Genomic DNA, 24683 nt, shown 5'->3' with positions numbered 1-24683 from the left:
GTGTTACGCTTTATTGTTAATGCTAAACGCGCTCCAAGCTTGCAGCTCAAGATGTGACAAAAAATTTCGAACATTTGGTAATTAATATATTCTTAGGCTTTAGGCTTAGCATAAGCATTGAGAGTTATCTGTTTTAGGTTATCTAAATAATTGGATTTGTTTTGGAAAAAAGCCACAGACCAGTGAATATTCAATGGTAGCTAAATGATATTGTCTTTGACTCTGGGTGAAATTGGGTTCTATGGCTGGGACTATCCCCATTCATGGGTTTGATTATGTTCTTTGCATTTGCGGCTCTGCTCTGCTTTAGTTTAGTTATCACAGCACTTTTTGATTCTGTTGTTATTGTGCAAAATTATATAGTTCTCAAATATTTGTGTATTCGGAGCAAAGACTATTTACAATTGTCATAAATGTACGCTATTATGTACGGTATAAGTCCTAAAGTGTACACAAGTGGCAAGCTGCAGCCAAGCGATAATTAGTCAATGTTTTGATAGAAAATCGTATTTGGCTTAATCATTTGCTTAGATATATAAAACTAGCAATTTTGAACAATTGTTTGATTCAAATTAAGTTTAGACTTGCTTATATCTTTGGCAGATTTGTGTTAGATTTGGGCAAAGTTAGCTACATCCCCCATCCCTCTGATGAAACCCTTTCAATTGCACTCATTCCCCAGCTTGACAATCTTTTAGGTTTTTAATGCTAAGAATTGACTCTTGGTTTGCGGATTTCATAGCCTACATTTCAGCGCAAAATTCAGCGTTCGAATAAGTGATTTACTACTACGATATATCGGTATACATATATAGTTCCCACTGATTCTCTATTTGTTGTGGCTAAAATGGAAGTTCCTCGCTACCAACTCACACTAGATATGGTCCTATTAATTGGGCTTGCCTCTATATGATTTATAGAAAAACCTAGCACACGATATGAAGTTGCCTTGAGTATATTGTCTACTACTTAAGTAAGATGCCTAATCGCATCAACCCGCTGCCATTTCTACTTCGCAGCGCTGATAATGCCGACTCTTAGTAGAGAGAGAGTTGAAAAATTTGTTTATGCCTAGTTAATATCGAATTAGAATCACGTAACAGGTGCAGTTTCCCTCACATTGCAGTGCTTGCTTCGCATTAGCTATGGCTTAGCTCCAGATCCACTATGTACAGATACAGATAGAAAAATACGTGGCTCCAGCTCCGGCTCCGGCTCTAAACTAGAAGGCCTGTATTGGTCGATAGAGTCCGGTGTAGCCGCACAGCCGCGCCCGCAGCGCCGGAATCAGGAAGGCGGCCAGCGAGATGTCCTTCAGCAGCTCGGCGCACTCGCACACCAGCAGATACATCTTGTCGCCCTTCTGCGAGGTGCTCTTGTGCAGGGCGATGCGCCGCAGGCCCGCGGCACGTGGCAGGTACCTGGAACGAGTCAGACTTCGGATAAGCGCCACATGCAATGGTGTAGAGAACACTTATAGATGGCAAGTACACAAGGGGAAATCATTGTGTTGGTTGCAAGCAAGCAATCTTTGGTTGCAAGGGAAATCTATAAGTGCCATCTGTAAGTGTATCTCAAAATGAAAACATTATATGAAACAGCCATCAATACTATATCCTCCTATGGCCAGAGACAGTGTTTCGTGCAGTGTACCTGTACAACATCCGGGCGCCAGTCCAGTAGAGCCAGTTCTTTTCGAATCGCTCGCCATCGTCGCCCTCGAAAACCTGCGGAATTAAAATTGAATTTTTCATGATGGAACCCAATCCCGCTTGGACGGCCACTACTATCCCACCTTGAACACGCTAATAATGTAGCCGGTGGCCGCGGTCTGCGATTTCTTGAAGCTGCCCGCCTCGTTGGAGGGCAAAACCAGCGGCGGACGGCAAATGGCCGCCACCTCGCTGTACAGGTCCAGTGTGTGGGCGGCAGTGTATCTGGCAATGAATCGAAACATTGAGATTGGCGAGACTGAGATTGAGATTGGGCCATTCAGAGCCCTGATTGGAGCACTCACTTGAGGGCCTTTGGCTCGAACTTGGACAGCGAGGAGACGCGCAGGCCAGCATAGAAGCTGGAAGGGTCCGTCTGCAGCGTGTTGATCAGGTAGTACGAGATGAAGGGGAACTCGGCTGGGAAAGGTGTATATGAGATCAGAATGAGATGTATCTGGAGGCGGGTGGTCCAGGTTGCACTCACAACTCTTCTCCATGTTGGCCAGCAGCATTCCGCCCACTGCCGTGTTGGCCTGCTGCACTTCGGTGACCAACTCGGCGGCAATGGAGCGCTGCTTGAGCAGCGGATGCGCGAGTGGCGACTCCATCACCGGGTCGATGGCCTCCAGGGGACTCATCAAGTGCACCAGGATGCACAGCTTCGGATCGGAGACTTCCAGGACACTGAGAGGGCTGGTGGCCTTACCATCGGCACTTAAGGCGGGCAGCTGCAAAGGGAATCCATACTTTCCGATTATTTTAAACATATAACATAAGAAGAAGTTGAATACTCACAGGAATGCCAGCTGGCAGGAATCGGTCCACACTGTGCACGGGAATGATGAAGCAGTCGCGATCCAGGGTGGCCAATGAGATGGGTTCCGCTCGTGTGACTCCCGAGTTGGCGCCGCCACCAAAGTTCACTGTAACGTACAGTGGAATACCATTAGTAGAGCCCTCGAAAATGCATTGCCACAACAGTTAGCCATTTAGTTATAGAAATATTCAAGAAACGTTTCAGCTTTCGGCAAGCCCATGATGATCGATTCAAAGCGTTGCCTTAAGATCCTTTTCAGGCTGCGATTAATAGGCGATTAGCTGGAGTTAGAGGAGGTCGATACCAGAGCTCTTGTTGTGGTGCATGTGAATCCCCAGAAGCTTGCGGCGAAATACTGAAAGCGTGGCGTCTCCGAGAACGTGTCTAGCTTTCAGTATTTTCACTAGTTAATCACCAACATTCAGATGTGGAAAACGGGAAACGCGAACACAAAACAGAAATAAAACCGGAAACGGAAACAAGACAGAACTTGCAACAGTGGAATTGAAGTATTTGTCGAACATCCGGCTGGGAAATCGGAACTCTCGAGGGTTAGCTACGTAAAACGTGCAACAAACGTTAATTGGGGAAACTTTGGGAGGTATTAGGGGGTGCAACATATAGGTTTGTGTTTGAGTGTGTCAGTGTGTTTTATCTCTACGGTTTTCGGGGTGAGCTGGCTGGCAAATGACATTAGTGTTGATCGAGTTTGGGCAGCAACAACAACAACTATAGTTGAGATCGCATCAGATCGTATTAGATCGCATCAGATGGGGCTCTCAATTATATTTCGATTTCAGGGGGGACTCAAACCTTGCCGCGTGGCTGCAGCTGCGGCCGCTAGCAATGTTGTTGTTGCCGTGGCCACCGTTGCATCAGCGTACCCCAGTGTTGTTGCTGTTGCTGTTGCCAATAGATGTTGCTGCTGCTGCTGCTGCATCTGCTGCTGCAGTTGCTGCTGTAGTTGCTGCTGCTGCTGCAGGCGGATCAAACTGTTACTGGCGCTGTTGCCGTTACTGTTGCCGTTGCTATTGCTGTTGCACTCCGTACCCGGTCCGCTGCTGCTCCAGCGCATCAGGGAGACGGACGGCCGGCGGTCGACCAGCGGCTGCGGAATGTCCAGCTCGTAGGGCAGGTTGCCGGGCAGGGCCAGCGAGGGGGCGGTGCTCGAGAGCGGGGTGCTCGGGATGCCTGACAGGGCGCTACATCGTTCTGAAAATTGGAGGCTCTCGATACTTTATATGCACACAAACAACACAAAACACACACAGCGAACAACACAGAACAACAGAACAACTGGAAACCTGAAAATCGGGGGCGGGCGGGAAATGAGGGTGTGTTTTTGGTTAAATCATAGTCTGTGTTGCGTTCGTTGGATATGAAGGCCGATTTACATTTGTGCACTCGTGAAGGGACAAAGGCGGCTTAAAGGATTCTCTGGGAATATTTTAAGTTTCCGTTATTCCCATTTAAAAGAAAAAGGATAAGCTGAATATTTTATATTACACTTCAAATAATTTATTTTATCACTATTATATATATTTACAAGAAAGAAGGTGTTTAATAATGTGCTGGTGACATGATTACAATCTACAAAGTAGATTTTTTTTAGGAAACCGATTTGAAGCGTTCTTATCGTTGCTTTGTATATATTATCGGAAATTAAAGCCTTTTAGAAGATTTGTGGTATATTATTGAATGTAACTGGAGTTCAACACAGACTTTTGTAAAATATTCCCAGGATATATTATGACCAACGTAACCTTCCCGTTTACTATGAAGTTCCTTCTCGTTCGCTGATTTTATTAACAGTGTGCTCCAAAACTAGACACATTCACCAGTTCCGTGGGTTAGTGGGCTCCGCTGCCAAAGAACTCCCAGGACCTTGCGTTTTGGCCCAGATTCAAGGCCATTGCCAAAAGGGGGTGGGTGTGCAGAAATTGTTAAAGGCCGAAATCAAATGGTAACTTACATACGCTCTTGCTTTGCCTTCTGTGCGAGCAGAGTGCCCCAAAGCCAAGCCAACTGGAAACTGCAAGATTAGCTGATGCTGGCACTCACACACTCACCTCTTCACACACACTCTCACGCACAAAGTTGCACGAATGTAATTAAGTTCCCTTAAGTTAGTAATGCATGAAATATTTAGCAACAAATAGCATACAACAAGTGCTTCATTTCATTTGTTTTCCTAATCAAATGTTTCCATATAATTTCATATTATTTAAAACCAAAGATAAAAATCAATTTAAACGTCAAATAATCTTCTTTGGAAAACTGATCTGTATGCTATAAAGGCATAAAATTGGATCTTAAAGAACTATTTATATATGTGACACAAATTAAAAGTTATTATCTAATCACTGCTAAAGAGCAAGTATTTGTTATTGATTATTTAATAGTCCGTTAATGAACACGTTGAAACTTTGCCTTGCCATCCATTCAGACTCAATAAGGCACTTTTTCCCACCATTCAATTAGTGATACACTCAGTCTCACGTTGTATAAATAATAAACCACGCCCCCCGCTAAACTGCGCCCCAATTAGGCCGCCACAATAAATGGCCCCACCTGTCAGGAGGCCGTTTGTGGAATTGATAAAAACATTTCAATTGAATGCCCTGCTGCCCTGCAATGGCTGAAATGCAAATGTCTGGTTAATGGAGCACGAGTAACTGAGGGCCAGGCTCAAGCGGCTACAAATGACCAAAGTAATCGGGTGGGACAGAGACAGAGAGAGAGGGGGGAGGGGGAGGGAGTGAGAGGGAAAGTGAGCCATGTTTGTGAATGATTGAAATGTACGCTAGGTTTAAATGCCGACACTAAGCAGTCGAAAGAGTGAACAGGGCGTCTAAATTAAATATCATGAACAAAACTGGACCAGCCTTTCTGGTGTATTTAGAACGAGATTTTACTAGATAGATAGTAAACTTTTTTTATAATATTAAATGGGTAAATTCATATCTGCTATTTAGAACAAGATTTTACTAGACAGATAGTAAACATTTATCTAATATTATAATACATATCTGCTGTAAACAACAAAGCAAAAGTAGTTCATTTATAGACTTCTTTATATATGTATGTATAAGTATAAATAAGCTTGTATCTGGTTCATGTATTTATTTTGTTCCACTTCATATAGTAAGCAATACACGAAGTACGCTGTTCACCCTTTCGACGCTCTACTGTACTCGCAATGGCGTTGTTGTTGTTGCTGCTGCTGCTGCTACTGCTGTGCCTGCGTTGTGCAAGGCAAACGACACTTTACCTTCGCCCACATCGTAGCCGGGTCGGTTGGGCGAGAAGAAGAGGTGGGTCCTGTAGTGGATCTCCTCCGGCTGCTGGACGAGTCCCATGTCCCGGGAGCGCTTCGTCCTGTTGGCCTTCGACTGCAGCTTTCCGCCGCCGCCGCCCGACTTGCTCGCGCCCTCGCGGAAATTCTTGCGAAACATTAAATTCATCGTGAGTTCGGTGGCTCAAATGCGTCTGGTGGGGTGAACTTGTTGATGTCGGTGGGTGGTGTACGGTGGTTGGTGTACGGTGGATAGTGGGTTGTTGTTGGTGGTGCTTCTGCTGCTCCTAATTGCTGACCGCTCGGGATGGGTTGTGTTTATCTGTGTGCGTGTGCCTGCCCGCTTTGTTATCTGATTTGTCGTTGCGGGCTTTTCATTTGAATAGCTTTCGCCGAGTGCCTTTTTGTTTGCCCTCCTATTTGGGGCGGTATTAAATTTAATTTCTGTTTTAGAGGACCCGCAATTTGTTTGCATTTGGCAAGGCCACACAGTCAGAACGAAGTTAATTATTTATATTGGCTTTCCGCGCTCGTTATTCAAGTGTTTTTGTCGACAGACTAGATTATTTATGTAATTACAAGCAATAGTTTTCTCTTCCTATAATTATAATTATGTCGTGAGTTATGGTGATATCCATCTCTAAACAGTTTTTTTCTCGCCATAGTCTTGGCTCTCTAACTCGGCCCGCACACGCGAATTCACACTTAGCCCCTCGAGTTCGTTGACTTGTACATACGTACATCGTTTGGCCAACGAAAAGGCAGCAAGTCCTTTTTGGAGCTAAGTGAGCACACACAAGTGTGTGTGTAAGTGGCAACGGCAAGCGGAAATTGCCAGTTTCCGGCTCAAAATTACTTAGCCCAACCGAACCGAACCGAACTTACTTGCAGGATACGCGAACTCGGGCTCAAGTTTCCCCACGACAAAAAAATAAAAGGGGAAAAAAGGCGAAAAAAAAACTAGAAATGCTAGGCAATTACTACTGTGTGTTTGTGCGAGTTTAATTAGTTCAAGACACGGCGCAATTAGTTTTATGGTCGCCTTTTGATCGCCTTGGTGCGATAAATTTAGACAGCTATTCGCTGCAAACAGCGAAGGGGCGTGGCAGGACGCGTGGACGGGCGCAAATTGAAAAGTGCTTAGCCAACAATGGGTTGGCAATTTATAAACAGGCTGCTGGCTCAAATGAAGCATTAAAAAGGGAAAGCTCAACGGAAATTTCGCAACAGTCAGCAAAGCAGAATTGGCCGAATTATAACTTTTCCAATAATACTCTTTTCAATTAATTGAAATCTTTGACAGCTGGCATTAATTCCAAAACTCAAACTACAGCATCAAATATAAGTCATAATTTAATCAACTCAATGTAATATATGCCACATTGCACTTCTGTTCATCTTTATACAGTCACTAAATGATTAGACCATAAAGTTCAAGGCGAATAAACTTATTCTATTATCATTATATTGCTCATACGCCCCGTGGTGCTTCTACTTAAGCAGCCAAAGGGCATTACTTGAGCATTATTCCTTTCGCAGCCACTTGGGCACTGCCCTTTGGCAGTCGATGATGATGGGGTATCATCATCAGCTAAATCCATTAACTAAGTCAATCGCGTAGGCCATCAACTCACGCGAAAATCAAACGCCACAAAGAGCCACAAGGAATTCGATCGTAAACATTTTTACACCACTTTCAAGTGGCTGGCCCAACTACGAGTGTAATTAATTCGCTTTACGAGCCCGGCTACAGCAATAATGTCCATCATTAAGTGGGGGCCACATATCATATTGAATCGAGGAGCCGAGAAAAGTGTGAGAGGTAATAACCCAGCCGAGGAGAAAATCGTGCGGAATTTTCTGGCCAAAAATAAACAAGCTAATGACACACAAATTTTGCGTTCTGTGCTTTTGCCAAAATACAAACCGAGCAAGAGGTAGAGCCACGAAATTTATAAAATTAGATTTTCTTTTGGGGGAGAGGGGGAAAGTGCGCGTGCTGGGCTGGTTTCTTTGTGTGATTTTTGTACTAGGTCATGGGATTTACGGCCCTTGACCTTGGCCACAATTCAACCCTACAGCTGCATTGTGTTTGTGTGCATATAAATCTGCTGAATTCTTTCATGAATGATTGCGTATCGTGCAGGATGTGCGTATAGCCATACATACATATAGATACATCAGCCCGTTTATGTGGAGCTAACAAGCTACAAGCTGAAATGGTAAATTAGTTCAAAGTTGTTTTAAATCTATTATTTAGCATTCCATAGCTCCTCGTTCTAGCAACTGTATCTAAAATGGAGTGAGCTCATTGGTTTTCCGCGTTTCAATTTCACTCAGCTATTTGCACTTGACCGATGAACACTTTACTCGTAGTTATTATTGCTCCAAACGGGCACTTATCAAGATATATATCTTATGCACATATATGATTATTTTGCATTATTATTTGGCCCACAGTTGTGGCTCTTGGCCCACAGAGCAACCAGTTTCGACTGGTTTCAAGTGGCCAGAAGCGAAAAAGCGAACGCACACAGGACACAGTGACACCTTTGTTGTTTTGTAACGAATTTTTATTTGTATTTGCCCGGGGCGTATGCGTAATATTCTAATTAGTTGAATATCTCGTTCGATTTATGAGTCATCCATCGTTCAATAAATAGAGCGATTGATGGACCTTATCGGCCATTAATGCTTTTCCAATATACACACGCTCTTTTCGGTGACCCGCAGGGTATGTGAAAACCATACGAAATGTGAAAACGTTTTGCCTGCGACGCGACAAGAAATCAACTGGCACTTGGAGAGCTTTTCCGCTTTTCCGCCGACGCGACTGCTGACAAGGCGCTGTGGTCGCTGTCAGATCGCTCATCGTTCGCGGGGCGAGCATTTTTCATTAACTTTGTTCAACTTATGAAATTTTACAGCCACGAGACATCGCAGCACTGCGAAAAGCTCCTGTTCGTCACTTGTTGCGTATACGCCGTGTGGCACGGACTTTCAACGGCCGCTCCGGCTATAGTTTATGTTGTATATTAATCAAATATTTATTGCATTGTATATATTTCATGTGTGGCCACGCTTTATGTCCTCGCGGCTCGACCAATTAATAGCAAGTGAAAATGAAATCGAAAATGCTTCTGAAGCAGAAAACAAAAAACACGGCGAAAACATTGAGCTGCCCACAAATAAAAACCCGCAGACTGAGTGCTCACTTCTGTGGGCCAACGTAGAAGTTGGCGGGCATATTAGTTTCTCAGCTTGTTGGTTAAAGGAAATGTAACATTTGATATATATTTTTGTGGCTTACAGCAGAGCCAGAAAATAAGGTACACCATCTTACATATAAAGTTAATAATACATTGGGAAGGGGTACTTATTGTTTCACTCCACGATTTGCTAGCTTTTTGTTCTGTAGCTTTCCGTTTCTCTTTTTATACCTTTCATGGCTCCTGTTCGCCGCTGAGTCCTTGGTATTCGTGTGTTGTTTTTGTGCTGCGTGCTCTGTTCTCCGCTCGACTTTTTATTGATTGTGTGTTGTTCCTGTTCCTGGAGTTCCCCCACCCGCCAGATATTCCTCCCCTGCCTAAAAGTTCGCTCAGGGAAAAGTTTTCTCCTGGCATCCGGAAGTCATTTGCTTTTTGCTGTTCGTCCTGTGGCTTCAGCCTAATTGGTTGCTCACAAGTTGCCGTCTTTATAGGGTATATATAATTCTGTACGGTACTTAGTTTATTTTAAAATATAATCAAAGTTTATCGACACCAATTTACCAGCAGACTCAGTAAAGTGATTTTGAACTTTTCTGAATGCCTGTAATTAATTTGAAGGATATTTTTGGACACATTTGTTAGCACGATTATCTTGGACCTTGAAAGCAATCCTTGAATATTTATTTCTTGTTTTGGACTTATGCCTACGGCAAAGTGAACCATAAATTTGGTTGGAATTCCTTGTGCAGCTGGCTAAATCCCAAGCCCAGGTGCATCCGCATTTGAAAGGCTTTCATTTTTGTGGCTTCAACTGGCAGGAGAGCTCGGGGGACCCGGTGTGATTTACATGTGTCTAAGCCGCCTCCATTTCCCATTTCCCAGCGCCCAGGACCCCGGTCACCGGTCACCGCAGTTGTCATGCAGTGGGGCCTGGCTATGTGAGATGGCCCTGCCACAGACCAAACTGTCTAACCCCCGACCATTTCCCTTCATTTCCCTCCTGGCTGCATGCAACATTACTGCATTTTGGACTGCGGCAAACAAACACGCAACTTGCCGCTAAGTGCTCGGCAAAAACAAAGTTAATCAGCAAAAGAAATGCAGTACCAACCGCAATGCTGCACTCAGAGAAATGGGGTTTATCTTCTGCTATACCATTGTGGTCATTAAAATAGTCTATACCTATATATTTATTCCACCTTGTGTTACTTTTAGAGATCCTTTGTGGTTTCGTTTTGTCCCAAGTTTGATGACCACATAGATATTCTCCGCGGACTTGATTTAGTGCTTTATTAAATAGCGAGGGGAACGAACATGTTGGCCTAGTGACACGTACTTAAACCTGTGCTCCAAATGAATTTCCACGCTTCATAAATTTAAATGAATTCCGTTTTCATGGCCCACTTGAGTGGTCCTCGTGGGGGAAGTGTCGCCATTTCCCATTCCCCATTTCCCACCCATTGTGAATCTTTAGTTGGCTTTTAAGTTGCCCGTTATGAGCTGCTCAACGTGTGCATAAATTTGCTGCTATACGAGTATAGTATATGTATTTCCCAGTCTTTTAGTTTTATTTGGCTGTGCGTTTAAGCGGGTCGTAACTGCCTGATTTTCCCCAGCAAGTTGGTGCTTGGCACGTAATTGTGTCTAGCTATTTGCCCCAAACTGAAATTCCCCCGGCACTTCGACTCTAATTTGGTTTCTAGTGGGATGAGTTGGCTTAACCAGGCGAATGTTATCTTAATTGTTAGTTATACGGAGTGGCTTCCTGAGTCAGCCCGCATTTAAATGGAAATGAAAGCGCTGTTCCTAATTTATGACATTCGTTTAGACAACGTCTAGTTTGGTTATTAAATCTGCCAGCGATGACAGTCACAACATGACTCCGTCAACCTTTGTTTACTGGGTGTCGGGGGGTGTGCTCGAATACCGATCATTAGGCTAGATGGATGGGCCCTTCATGTTTATAGATAAATGTAATTTATTTTAGCATTAGCTTTACATTTTATGGTACAGAACGTCTAGGTAGATATTTATGTCTATATATAAAAAGCTGTTTACGACATAAACAACTTTAGGTTTTTGACAATTCGACGCAATAATCTTGTTATGTATGTATTTAAAGACGGAGTAGAGCGAAACCTCCAACTATCAATTAACAGATCGAATCGTCCTTGAGGCTCTTTTTGAGGTCAAGAAGGTGTCCTACACCTCCAGCTCCACTATTTATTTAATGACTAACAATCACATGACAAGTTCTTCAAAAACTTCTACTCCGCTGCGAGCAGCCAGCCATCATGTGTCCGAGCTGTCAGTCCAGATAAATGATAAAAACGGGGTAGCTTTCGGTTTGATTTTGATAAGGGGCCGTCAGAGATACGCGATTGATGGGCAGGGAGACTGGGAACTAGGAGCTATTGGCAGTGGATGGGAGCTGGACGAGGGCCCATCCATCTATCAGGCAGTAAATACCAATCAAATCCCTGGGTATCCCCGATGTCAGCTGCCGGATTACTTTTTTTCCCCATTTACGGTATGGAATTTAAAATTCCATTAACGCCAGTCACCACAACAAAAAATGTGGAATAGCATCGGCAAAATGGCAGGCAAATTGCAAGTAAATCTGTGTCAGCATTTTGGCTCTGCCTGCATCAGTTTCAATTTTCGCAGCTGCTTTCGTCACTTTATGGCCAACATCAAAGGGCCAAGTTGGGCAAAGGGTGGCAAAGGGAGGCGGAATAATGAAGGGAAATGCCCGGCACAAAAGGCAGAGCATAAATAACGACGTCATACCATTTCCGAGCACATAAAATTGAAAAATGCTGTGCAAATTACGTGTAAATACCAAAAGGCAGCCGAAACCAGCAGCGAAATCGCAATGAAAATGCGCGTAAATGTTGTGGCCGGAAACTGTTTGTTCATCTGCGCCTGTGTGTGCGCCTGTGTGTGTGTGTGTGTGTGGGTTTCCTCCCAGTTTGTCTGCCAGTGTATGTGTGTGAGTGCGAGTGTGTGCGTGCTGGCGATGTCTGTGTGCAGGACGAGAAGAAGGAGGAGGAACTGCAGCGAAGTTTATGGCGACACTTGCTGATTATTCTCGCATTTGAACGTGCTGCAAACTTTTATGGTAAACAAGTTTTCTACTATTATTTATTTGTGGCTATAAAACCGACAGGACGGATACAATTCAAACATCCAACAGATGCACACGGCTTTTTGGGACTCACTTAAGCCACCCAATTGGATAAAGACTCTTTTAAACAGCTTGGCCATGGAAAATACCTCATGAAAGCGTCTTTGATATTAGATATATGTAATTTAAAACGGAGAATCAACTTTGGGCGGTTTAATGGCTTCTTATTTAGTTCTGAATAATATACAAAAATTAATGCTCTTATCAAAAGTTAAAGAAAATGTCAGGATCCTGGATCCTTTAGTTGAAATTTAAGGAAAAAAATATGAACAACTTAAAAAAAATCATATTATTTACCAGAAAAGATAATTAGTGAATAAATAGATGTTACTCTTTTAAATAATACTAGCAAGTCAGTAGTGCATAAGGCAAATTAAATAATTCAAATAATATTCTTTTCCATTTTAATACCAATTACTCAAAGCACTCGCAGTCTGTAAAATCTAAATGAGGACATATTAGAACAACCGCCTATTAAAACGCACTAGATCATTCTCAATTTCCATTGGCCGCACTTCCTTTGGCCAATTTTCCAATGACTGGGCCAGGATATTTGCCATTTGCATAAGATTTGACCACAATAAAGAGGCTCGCATATGCAATTATGCCGCACACACATGGAAACTGTGGCATTAAACGCGTTACACACTGGCCAGAGCCAAAATGCTGATGTATAAATAAATGCCTACCATTCTGCCATTATACGGGATGCTGACACAAGTGGCCATAACCTCCCATAACAAACAGTCGGCTATATTCTCGATCCCAAAACCGATGGCAAGTGGCCAAGAGCACGCACAAATGCGAGGGAAGAGGAACATTTTCACAAATTATACGGAATCGGTTTGCACTTAGAGGCAAATAGGGGGTAAACCGAATATATTTCCGAGTTAATGTGCCACTCACTCATGTAGTCGCACTTCAGGGGCTCCGGGGGGCATTCGTTGAGCTTCTTGAGCCAGTGCATCAGGTCGGCCAATTTGGTGCGCTTCGTATTGCTTCTTTCGCAATCGAGAACAGTTGGCTCAAAGTCCATATTCAGCTGGAATTTGCTCATCTCCCACGCTTTTTGCACTGCCTTCTGACACATTCTGCACTTCCTCGCGAACTCTGGACGGGAACTGAGCCACAAACACCTTAGCCGCCACCTTTTTGCCTCACGTAGCCACATAAATAGGCCATAAATTAGCCTTAAAATAGCATTTGGTGTAAAGCCTTTTTCGGCCATAATCGCTGATATGAGACTTTGAGACTTGTCACTCACGGAATGCGTTTCATTCTGTCCGTTTCATTGTTGTGTGACAAAATGAAATCCCCAACTAATTTTTACTGTCATTGTTCATACCCAGCGCTGGAATCAAGACCCTGAAAACAAGGGAGTGAGTGGATATTTATGTGGCTGCCGCTGACACATCTTTTGGGCCACGAAAAATTACAGCCCCCAACAATACACAATCAAAAATTGAGAAATTTATTATGCAAAACTGGTTACGGGTTGGGGCCAAAAGAATTGTTCTGCTGTGGATGGCGTACTTTTGACACCATAAATCAACCACATCATTCATTGGCTTTTAGATTTATATTTACTGATAAATTGTATTTAACATGCTCTTAAAAAATAAATCTTTCAAAATGTTACAGACCATTTTGATGAGCGTTGATAGACATGTGAAGGTTTTGAGAATAAATCATTGGAATTTTAATGGAAGATTAGTATTGATCTTCTATTTGGCATATAAAGCTATCAATAAATATTCCCAATTTTTAGAGTACAACCAATACTAAATTAGAACAATCATTCTCAGTCTGCACTCTTCCTATCAATTTCATACCCACACTCGTTTCATCTTTTTTTTGTTTTAAGCTGGCGTCATAAATTCCATATTTTTATGGGAATCATGGCCGTGACTGGCCAACCACACCCACTCCGCCCCACTTGGGCTGGTGTGTGGTTCTTTCGCAATGGTCAACTACTGCTAATTATGGTTATTATTTATGCGCTTGTTTTCCAAATTTGTCAATTTCCGCAGTAATTTGCGACTAATTTTTTTACTGGCCATACATACTGGTGGCGACCAGGAAAGCCGCAAAAAGCAATTAGATAGGGAAAGTGGTGTAGGATATGGATGTGGTTTCTGTTTGTTATGGTTAGGGTTTGAGTGTCCCAGCGATGTCCTTCATCGATTTTTTTGGCTATTGAAGTGAATATGAATCTTTCCGGGGCCATCGCGAAGTATTTACTTGCTTCAGATTGGCTGAAAAGACCATTAATCTCGCCTAACGGCTGAAACAAATCAATTATTCCCTCAAGAACTGAACTCTGTCATTTTCAAGGGGGAACTAATTCCACTGTCCTTTGTCCTTCGTCCTTCGTCCTTGGCCAGGCTCATTAGAATGGCTTATCACCAGCGCAGTGATGAATGTCGAAACTTTGGCGCAAAACCAACAAATTGTGAAACACCAATTCCGGGGAACTGGGTGTGCAAAATCGAGTGAAATGCTTTTCAGAGCGCCGCCCTCAGCGATTTTTCATCCTAACAGCTTCGCATTCATCTCCAATATGCCTGCAGTATACGAGTGTACACACATCCTTCCATATATCCTTGTGCCTTCCATAGCCCATGCAACTTGAAAACTCAATTTTGTTTCGTCTTGCGTTGCATCTATATTGCATTTCCATGCCGTAGAGCAAGGAAAAAGCATAAATAATTAAATAAATTAAAGGCATCAGTGGGGGTGGATGCCTGATCCTGGCTTAAGGACTCTCCCAGTTGTTGGCTTATTTTCACATGACACAATTTCAGGCACAATTTGAAGACGTTTTCCGGCTTGGCTCAAAACTCATTGAAGCCCGTAAGTTTTCGGGTTAGTCGGTAAAATGGAAACTATGTTGGCCAAACTGTAGAGCTCATTTCCTACACAGAAACAAATTTAGTTGAAAGTTATCGGATAATACTTTTAAAAATATGTATATTTAATTTTAAGTTTTCCCTCTGTAAGAAGTATACATCTATGTATTTATTGTTACATAGTTACATATTCATTATCTAGGATATTCACTACTTTTTTATGCACCCCAAAGTCCGACCTTTATTTACGTGACTTTCAATTGGAAATGGAACATAGAAGGAGGAAGGAGAGCCTTTCCTTGGCACTCGTTTCATTTGCTCCGTCCTTCATCATTCTTCCACCATGAGGAGCAGCCATTGGGCCGTTGGGGGCGTGGCCAGCCCATAAATTCCACGTGAGCGTGTGGTGCAGTGGGTCCGCGCTGGAATCCGGCATCGTAAATGCAGACATTCGGAGGCTGGATGGCTGAAAAGGGTTTTATGGAGTCCTTAGCCGGGCTTCGCGAAATGCCGCGCCATATGCATTAACGCTTTTTATTGCTAGAATAAGCGTGCTTATACTCGTATAAGGAACATCCAGCATACTCCTTTATGGGATTCTTGCTTTCCGCATAAATCAGAGCGTGAAGAATAAGGTTCGCAAAGTGGATTTGGGAGGGAGAACGAGAGGAAATTGTGAAGAGTTGGTTAAGCTACTTAAGTGCCTAACAGGACATGACATCGACGAAGAAAAAGTGCCGAAGAAGAATTTCAAGTTCCGAAAATATACTCATATACAAGGCAAATAATAATTTCAAGTTTTAAACTTAGTCATTAAAGTACCCTAACCTAATTCCCGATTCATGTCTATGTTAAACATATAAAAAAGCATATAAAATAATTTTCAACTTTATCGCTTAGTGCACGACAACTAAATCTTAATAACACAAGCATCCTGCTTGTTCAATTTATTTTAAGTTTACATTTGATTCATGGAAGAGCTTACGATTGCTCTTATTCCATCTGATCCCCAAAGCCCCCAGCATTTGGCTGCCGGCCACCAAACACAATTTATCCCCATTGAGATTTAATCCGACTTGCCATCAAATACGAATGACAGCAGCCTTTGGCTGCCCAGCTGTATCTATACTAGATGCATCTAGGACATCCATGTCCTTTCCTCTGGAGTCAGCTGTAATGAGCTCGACCTTAGACCTGCTTGTCAGTGACAATCGCTGCCAAAAGATTCAATTCCATTCCTGACCCCTGCTGCAAAAGTCCAAGGCTAAGACGATTCCGGCCAAGAAAATTAAAAAAAAAGTGAATGGGGTATCAACTGCGGGAGTTGGCCAGAGAAACAGCTGCAGTGGCCACACAGTGGCACAAATTACCACGCGGATGTTGGCAGAGTCATAAATTCTGATAAATGAAGTGGTCTGCCATGTCGCCAGCTACTTATCAGCGTTGTCATTGTCCAGGTGGCTCCTGTCCTCGTCCTTTGCCACCGCACCCACACCAAATGATTCCGGCGTTTGGCAGGCTTCCAATGACTGTTGCTCGTGCTCTCCGCTCGAAAAATACCCTGAACGGCGGGTAGGTAGGCATTTAGATGGGGTTTTCTATATTGAAAGTACTCGAGGGGATTTGCGTTCGGTGGCTGTGGCTGTCCACTGGATTTCCTTCCTTCTGGTTGGCTTTTCAATTTACGGTTTTGTTAGCCTTTCGCAATTCGCATTGTTATGCCGTTCTATTTGTACTCCCATTTCGCTACCACCGCCATATATTTGCCCTGCATTTTTTGCGGCTCCGCAAAGGCTGCTCATGCATATGCAACAGCTCCTGGAAACGCTGCATAAATCATACGCAGCGTTGCCCGTCGAGAAATCGTCGACAGAGAAGCGCTTTCTGTTGCCTACTTTGCGGAAGAAGGACGTTCATATTGACATTTTCTAGCCGGCTGGGCAAATATTAATTAACCATCCTGGGTGAGGGGAGGTGTCCTCACCCCATCCTATTAAATTCCAGCCACAGACCCGTTCAGTGGGTCAGATTAACGACATGTATCCATCCGTATCCGTATCCGCATCCATGAATCGCCCGTCTCAAGTCTTGTACTTTGTGGGTCACTTTGAGCATAATTATAATTACGAGCAAGTGTGCTTACAACATTTTCCAGTTTGCTGCAGTCGCTCAGCTCGCTGGCCGTTTTTGTTATAGTTGTTATAGTTGTGGGCCAAACTGGGTGCTCTGCTTTCTTGCCGGGCGATGGGACCATAAATTTTAAATTAAGTTGCAGCGCCGTTGGCGGATTTCGTTGTTCTCGGCTTTGCATTGCTTTATTTGCCATATATATACATATATACGTGCGGCTGCGTTGACAGCTGCAAAGGCTGAAAACTGCATTTCGCCTAATTGTGAGCGATGGGAATGGGATATTTACTGGCACTGCATTTTCACACATTATCGAAATAAATTGAAATTTGTGTAGATCGCTTAAAGCGCTAACGAAGCTATAGGGCACACAAATCAAATTACTTTTGATTGTATTTCTCGTGTCAGCTGAATCGAAACTTAAACTAATGCTAAAACTTCTCAGATAAACGCTGACTAATTAGGAAGGCAACATAATTGTAAGTCCATCATAGTAGTATAATACCCCAATATTTATATTTTAACATTTATATTTTAAATGGTAGTTATGTGATAAAATGACTCTTTTATATTAGACCAACAATGTTCTGCTTAAAATATTATAAGTAAGCTGGTTCTTATGATGACTTTCCGTTACTTGCAGAAGATATCTACGCATATAACGCGAAAGCATATTTTGCTTATACCAGAATTACATTTTTGTTTCGATTACTGGTCGCACAACTTCGCTGCATTCTATTTCGGTTGCATGCAAATCTAATTCTGCGATCTGCAATAGAAATTCCCGAGCTTGCCGGGGACTTTCCTCAGTATCGCGTTGTTTGCAATCAGCGCTGACAAATTGCCAATCGATTTGATGCGCCAGACATCGGCGTCGGCCTCTGTCATCCATTTTCCCCGCTCCGCCGCAGTTTTTCCCAGCGTTTCTTTAAAATCGAAAAATTTCTGTTTGCGTTTTGATGATTGCCGAAGACAATGAAATGACAATCAAAGTCACGTGCCGCCCAACGCCAGCTGCAAAAAACTTGCATGCAAATTTGTGCGAAGGAGGAAAACGAATCGAAGGGAAGGGACGATCGTTGGGAAGGGAAGGGAAGCGAAGGGAAGGGAAGGGTGAGCCACCCAAGGTGAAAATAAGTATCATTCGAGAATGATTCGTTTTGATTGCCAGGGCCAAATGCTTCGATTGCCAGTCTCCTTGTTGAATTCAGAATTCAGAGCCCTGCGGAACAACTACAACAATTACATGCTCGCATTGTGTCCCCACACGCTCATTAGCCCATTAATGCCAAATGCTTATACAAGACATTTTCCCAGACCTGTGCCTTTGTTCTTAGCCCATATAGGCTTAACCCTCTAACACCCATGTCGAAATTGGGCCTTAAAAAACTATCAAAATATTTAGCAGAGACCAATAGTTGAGTTTTTAGAGGCAACTAAAAGCCACTTATTTTACTCTTGCCCTATTTAATTATTTTAAAAATGTAATTATGGTATCCTAGTAAATAATTAAGTACACGCGTAATTTCTGGTTTACTATATCATTCCCAATACAGACCTAAAGTCAAATGAATAATCAGAGCCTGAAAGATTTCGGTGGCGTCGGGAAAACTTCATGGGTTGTGCAACTCTTTAAAGTTTCATAACATGGAAAACGGAGCAAGGAAGGGCTGCATGGAAAGATACCCGACCTTGGCTGTTAGAGGGTTAAGCAGAGTGCACCAATCGGATGACCCAAGGACCCAGACTCACCTTTTGTGCCGGGTCCGTTGGCCGTCTGCAGCGAGGACATCGGGATGGCCAGGCAGTTGCGCGGCGGCGGCGGAACGGCGAGCGCCAGATCCTGCGGCGGTTCGGAGCGCGGACACGGCGTATACGCAATCTTGCTGCCACGTCCTGGCGTTGGACTGACGCGGGCATGCCGCCCCCCCGTCACCGCTCCCCCGCTGCCCCGTTCGCTCATCTCTGCTGCGTTTCACGTTACTGGAAAATTAAATGCATTTTCTTTTCGTCGTCTGGCAGGCACTTCCGCTGCTGCTGGCGCTGGCACTAGTGCACCTGCAGCCTTGGTTGCTGCTTTGCTGGCTTGCTGGGCTGCTGGTTTTCCGGGGCTTATGGCATCTCTCGTTATCCGGCGATTGTGCGTCAATACCCAGGCCCTTTATGCTAATGCAAATGCACGGATTGCAAATGTCTCGGGGTTATGCTGGCTTCTATTCCCCTGCCCCACACCACCACGCCACACGGCTAGTGCATTCAATTGGCTCTCGGGCGGGCGACCGTGAGCAAGGCTAAGGATGCGGCAAGGACACGCAGGCGACGACGACAACAACAACGACAACGAATCGAAACTTTAGCCAGTCCGCACAGTAACTTCACGTGCCACTGCAGCAGCAGTAGCAGTAGCAGTAGCAGTCAGAGTCACACGAGCAACAACCAGAGCCGAGTTATCGGAAAAGCGCGACCACGCGACTTGCACTGCTCGATGTCCTGCTGTCGACTGAGCGGAAAAGTGGAAAATGTGGTGAGTGGCAGGAGGAAAGCGACAGCTTCTCGTGCGGGCAAGCATAAAAATAACACGATGCCAAAGTGCCGACGACACACAGCAGCAGTGGCAGTGGCAGTAGAAGTAGCAGTGGCTGTGGCAGTGGAAACAGCAGCAGCAATGGCACTAGCACCAGCTACAACGACAACGACAACGACAAACGACATCGACAAAGGCCGAAGCGCAGCGAAATCAAAACAAACAAAATCGTTGGACTCAACGCGGCATATGCCAGACCTCGTGCACGGCCCACAAGAGCCCTCTCGGAAAAACAACCAGCCCAAAAACCAAACCCATACACCACCCATAGCCCACCTTCCTCCTCCCATCGCAGACTTCTACTTTCTCTCTGCGGGAGCATCTTCAATGCCGCACCGCTGCTGCTGCTGGTTGCATTGAGCGAGCTTTCCACTTCCTGGTGGAGTAAAGCTCGCCAGCTCCAGCTTTTTTCATTCACAAAAATATGTGCGAGCAGTGCTGCCAGATCGCTGAAAGATTATACCAGGGCCTAGCAGGCGTATGCGCGATATTTCTCGGGCAGAGTTACCTTAATGGGGCGTATTAGTAATTTGGCAAGGAATGCAATTGTAAGCAGTATGCTGTTTAAGTGAAGGAACCAATGCATCATATAGTTCTTATTATAATAAATTAAGCTAAACAAAATAAGTAATATGGTTTTTTTTTTGCCAAATTGTTTAGTTAGTTACTTTTAATATTGTTCACTTTACACTGAAGATTAAGCACACATGTAAAAAGCCATTTGACTTCGATATGTTCTAAAACAGCCAGCCTGTCAAAAAGCTTAAAGCACAGTAAGGACACCCGTAAAAGGGATGCAGGACCCTGAAGCTTTAAAAAAAAGTAACCGATCGATTCTAACTTTTGAATGCAACAAACTACTTATTGAGTTCGGAAGAATCCCTCATTAACTTACCACAATTCGGATATGTAGCTTATACATACTTACCCAACACTTGTAAGGCCAAAATAAATAACCCACAGCACTTAAATTGTATATTCTGCTTTTGTCTTTATTTAGTTTTTTCCTGTTAAGTAGAATAGAATTATTAAAATGGTTTTATATTCGTTTCCTTTTGCCTGGATTTCGCTTCCGATTACACAGATTTACGTTAAAGGAATTGGTTTGCATATTGCATTTTGCATTTGCTGCGCAGATTGGTTTGGGTAGTGGTGATACCCTAATACTTGTCACCTTGCCACCCACCGGATTGTTCTATTTAATCATGTCTCAAGGTTGGTTGGTATAATCAGTTTTACGGTTTGCCGCTTGGAAATTCATATTCGATTAGATTAATTACAATTTATAGCTTAGAAATTACAGTTCTTTCATAGAGTCAGTTGTTGTCCTGCGGATGAAATTTAGTTACTGGTTTTGATTAGGTGATCTTGCTCTGCTACAGTTTATGTCTGCTGCCGCACAGTTGCACTCTCATTTTGGTAGGTAAAGCTTTGGATATTTCGTATTTTGATATATAATGTTTAACATTTTGCTTGCTTAAACTTAGAACATTTTGGTATATATCTCAAATTTCAATCGATGTCTCGGAGCGCTGTAGCTGCTATGTGTGTTCTTCTGTTCGCAGTCCACAACAAATTTGTTTTGCAAAAAACTCGGAAATTGTGTTCAGTGTATGTGTGGTGTCTGAGTATGGGTGTACGGATAGATAAAAATACATGTCTACTTTTCGGCTGTCAAGGAAAAGTGTAGTTTAAGTAAAATAAATACAAATTCAAAATATATACAACTTATGTTCCGATACAAATTCATTACAAATCAGTTTAAAAACAGAGTTCAGCTTTAACTATCACTTAGCTGTATACATTGATTTATATCTAGGCGCAATAATTCTAATAAATATGTGTATGTACCATTAACAAATTGAGTTCGTTCAAGGCCTACATTTGCATTTGCATGTTACGCATTTAATCTATGACAAGACTAACATCCATAGTTTAAAGTACTAAAATACGGAATAATTCGTTCAATATTTGAAAATATATTTGTGGTTACAGCAATACGAGTATTCGTGGAAATCGGTTATTCTCATAGACATTCAGTGCGGTTCCGAATCGAATCGAGGAAAATGGGTGCGGGAACGGACAAGTAGTAGTTGCCTGGCTTAAAGGTACACTTGGTTATGCTATATGGTTTATGGTATATGGTATGTGGTATATTGGACATCAAGAATAACTTGCACACGCGCTATACATATATTCCTAGGCTTTCTTCATTGTGATGAAATCTCTTAATAGGTGGTTTTAGTGCATACATTTAATGTATAACTTGTTAAATTCTTATCGGCATACAGTGGGGCATATCTCTCGGTTCGTGGAGGTTCCGCTGCAGTTCCAGGTGTCGTTGGCTGGCCGCAGTCCAACCACTAAGATCGGGATCAGATCGGATTGAATCGGCATCCTTGGCAATCCGCTGGCTATACTTAATCTATAAATCAACTTGACTCGTGGAGCTCATGGATCCAAGACCCATTACAGTGGGGATAGCATATCCTTGGGGGCCGAATTGGACCAATGTTTAGCAGGGGGATGGATGATTGATCGATTGATCGGTGTGTCTGTGAGAATGTAAGCCAATCCAGGAAGTTTGCGTGAAAAGAAAACGACAATTTTGGTTTTTGTTCGAGGTTTTTAAAATGTTTGTGTATTTTTTCAAAGAAATTTCTGTATGTTCTTGTTTGTTTCGCTTGTTGATGCTCATAGTTTTTCTTCATCGGTTTTTGCAATTTTTACAATATTCGTAAATATAACTTTTATATAGCTTTATTCATATATATTTATATATATTTGTTTGCATATATAGATAGAGGCGCGAGTTCTTTGTTTGGTTTCTTTGCCCGTCAAAATATTGTAATTTGCTAAACACTTTTAGCATATCTTAACAAGTTTCTTTCTGTTTCTGTTACTTTGCTTTCCATTTCTTTGACTGCCTTCTATGCAAACGAAGATAAATATTTATGCAAGTTTTGATTTGGAAATCGAAAATCTCTGTGAATCCGGCCTCCAATGCCACAACTGACGCACTTCAGCAACCAATTTGAATTGGAAATGCTCCATCATTTGACATTTTTGAAACGGGAAAATTCGGAGTGACTACATTCCTGGAAAAGTGGCCGTTCAAAAAGTTTACATATTCATTTAGATTCGACTGTTTTTTTGGGGATTAGAAAAATTCGTCTGTGTCAATTGATTAGAGTTAAATTTTCATTTCTTTAAAACATTGCACAAATTTCGCTACAAAATGTTTTCTTCTTTTTGTTTTGTTTGTTAAAAAAAGTTATAGAAAAGTGTTGTTTTTTTTTGTTGATTTTTCATTTTTTATCTTTAGCGCAAATGGTGTTTTGTTCAAATCTTGTCGTTGCCCTTCAGAGCTTTCCCTCCAAAGTCAAGCAAAAACAAAGGAATTCTGCCGTAGAAAACACGCAGTGGTTGCCTTGGTGTTCCTGCATTGCTAGGTTATACTCACAGTTGTTTTTTGCAGTGGAGAAGAGTTAGAGTTAGAGTTAGCATGGGAAAGATCGGAGATGGCGTGAGGTGTGGGTTGGTATGGTATGGTATGGTATGGTATGGATAGATCGGTTAGAAGACATCACGACATCAACGCGTTCGTTACAGTTTCCGTTACAGTTGAAGTTGAGAAAGGAAACAGGGTTTTCGATATGAAATTAAATTAAAACCAAGTATAGAGTGCGGTTCAGTTAGCATTGGTCGCGCAGACTTTCGGTTCACTATCAGTTGGTTAACATGAACTAGGCAGCAGTGGACACAGAGGAAAATAGATAGTTCGTTGGACAGATAGACAAGTTGACAGATAGTTAGATAGTTTGGTGGTGGTAGTGGTGGTGGAGGCAGAGCGGATGGGTTAAAGCTTGCGGTTGCTGTGGTGCCAGGAATTGCAGTGGCTGCTCTAACTTCAACTTACACCATTAGGTTCGTATATTAATTTAAGTTACGCTTAGCTAGCTCTCTCGCTTTTGTCTAAAGTTTGCTTTGGTTTTCGTCTTGAATCGTCTTGAATCCACGCTTGATTTGCTTACACTTAAGACAATTGTCTTTGCATTTAGCTAGTTTAATTCATATGTATAATTTATTTATAAATATATATATACGTTAATATATATAACTGTTCCGATGCTGAACCGCTGATTCTCCACATCGTCTCGTCTCCACGTCGTCTCCTGCTGTTAAGAGTCGTCTTCCTTCGCGGGAGCCTTCTGCGATGGTGGTGCTGCTCCTCCATACTTCGTCCTTTTCCTTCTTATATATGTGTGTGTTTGATGAAATCTTCTCCTTGCTTCTTCGTCCTCTTCGCTTCCTCCGCTTCGTCTCGCATATAAATATTTAATTTTATATTTCTTTATAATAAAATTATATTACTTTAGACTTGGTTTTCCTTTTGCATTAAGTACATTAGGTATTTATATGTATATATATATATATAGAGTTCCTTCATATTTATATTTGTAATAATAATATTCGGTTTACTGCTTTTGCTGCCGCTTATGTACTAGAGAAATGTGTTGCTGTTGTGTTTTTGTGGCGTTTGCATTGTTAAATGTTAAATCTGCTCATATACACGTATTCATATATATAGTATATATATTCAGATCGCCGTGTGGTGTCGCTTAAGTTTGCTACAAATAGTGCCGACAAAAAGCTGCCTTTCAAGGACCTTTTGGACTGCGGTCCTGCTGGTCCTCGTACAGCCCCCAAAAATATGCCTCATCTTCTGCTGCGCGCCACATTTTTGGTTTTTAATTTAATTTTATATCGAAAATGTATTTGTAGTTGGTTTCTTTGTTTTTTTTTTTGTAATTTTTATTTGTTTTATTTTTTATATTTATTAATTTTAAATTTAAATATAATTTAATAAGAAGAATTTGTTGTTGTTTGATTTTAC

The 24683-nt window shown here is 42.5% G+C and overlaps 1 protein-coding gene across 9 annotated transcripts; it reads right to left on the bottom strand.

Annotated features, from left to right (window-relative positions):
* Window positions 1-3: 3 nt before the first annotated feature.
* On the bottom strand, window positions 4-19688 carry LOC122612123. 9 transcript variants are annotated; one of them, XM_043785516.1, is made up of 9 exons: window positions 18955-19688; window positions 5804-5975; window positions 3346-3744; window positions 2511-2638; window positions 2200-2443; window positions 2018-2132; window positions 1796-1937; window positions 1654-1727; window positions 4-1421 (listed from the first exon to the last, which is right to left on the bottom strand). In XM_043785516.1, exons 1-9 carry the CDS (start codon window positions 19120-19122, stop codon window positions 1223-1225), a joined length of 1641 nt encoding a protein of 546 aa, XP_043641451.1. In that variant the 5' UTR covers window positions 19123-19688; the 3' UTR covers window positions 4-1222. The 9 variants fall into 9 exon arrangements, with proteins under 9 accessions (XP_043641451.1, XP_043641454.1, XP_043641456.1 ...); XM_043785519.1 differs by having other exon boundaries at window positions 5-1421; window positions 3583-3744; XM_043785521.1 differs by lacking the exon at window positions 3346-3744 and having other exon boundaries at window positions 5-1421.
* Between the last annotated feature and the right edge of the window lie 4995 nt (window positions 19689-24683).

The sequence above is a fragment of the Drosophila teissieri genome, chromosome 2R (genome assembly GCF_016746235.2).
Source record: "Drosophila teissieri strain GT53w chromosome 2R, Prin_Dtei_1.1, whole genome shotgun sequence".
Lineage (NCBI taxonomy): Eukaryota > Metazoa > Arthropoda > Insecta > Diptera > Drosophilidae > Drosophila > Drosophila teissieri.
This window is presented reverse-complemented; position numbering and strand designations above follow the sequence as displayed.

Excerpts from the sequence above, each read along its gene's own strand:
- LOC122612123 (XM_043785516.1), bottom strand. The coding sequence starts at position 19,122 with ATGCCCGCGTCAGTCCAACGCCAGGACGTGGCAGCAAGATTGCGTATA. Across the intron at positions 3,745-5,803 it reads CGGCTACGATGTGGGCGAAG|AACGATGTAGCGCCCTGTCA; the intron begins GTAAAGTGTCGT and ends TCCAATTTTCAG. Across the intron at positions 1,938-2,017 it reads TTCGAGCCAAAGGCCCTCAA|ATACACTGCCGCCCACACAC; the intron begins GTGAGTGCTCCA and ends ATTCATTGCCAG.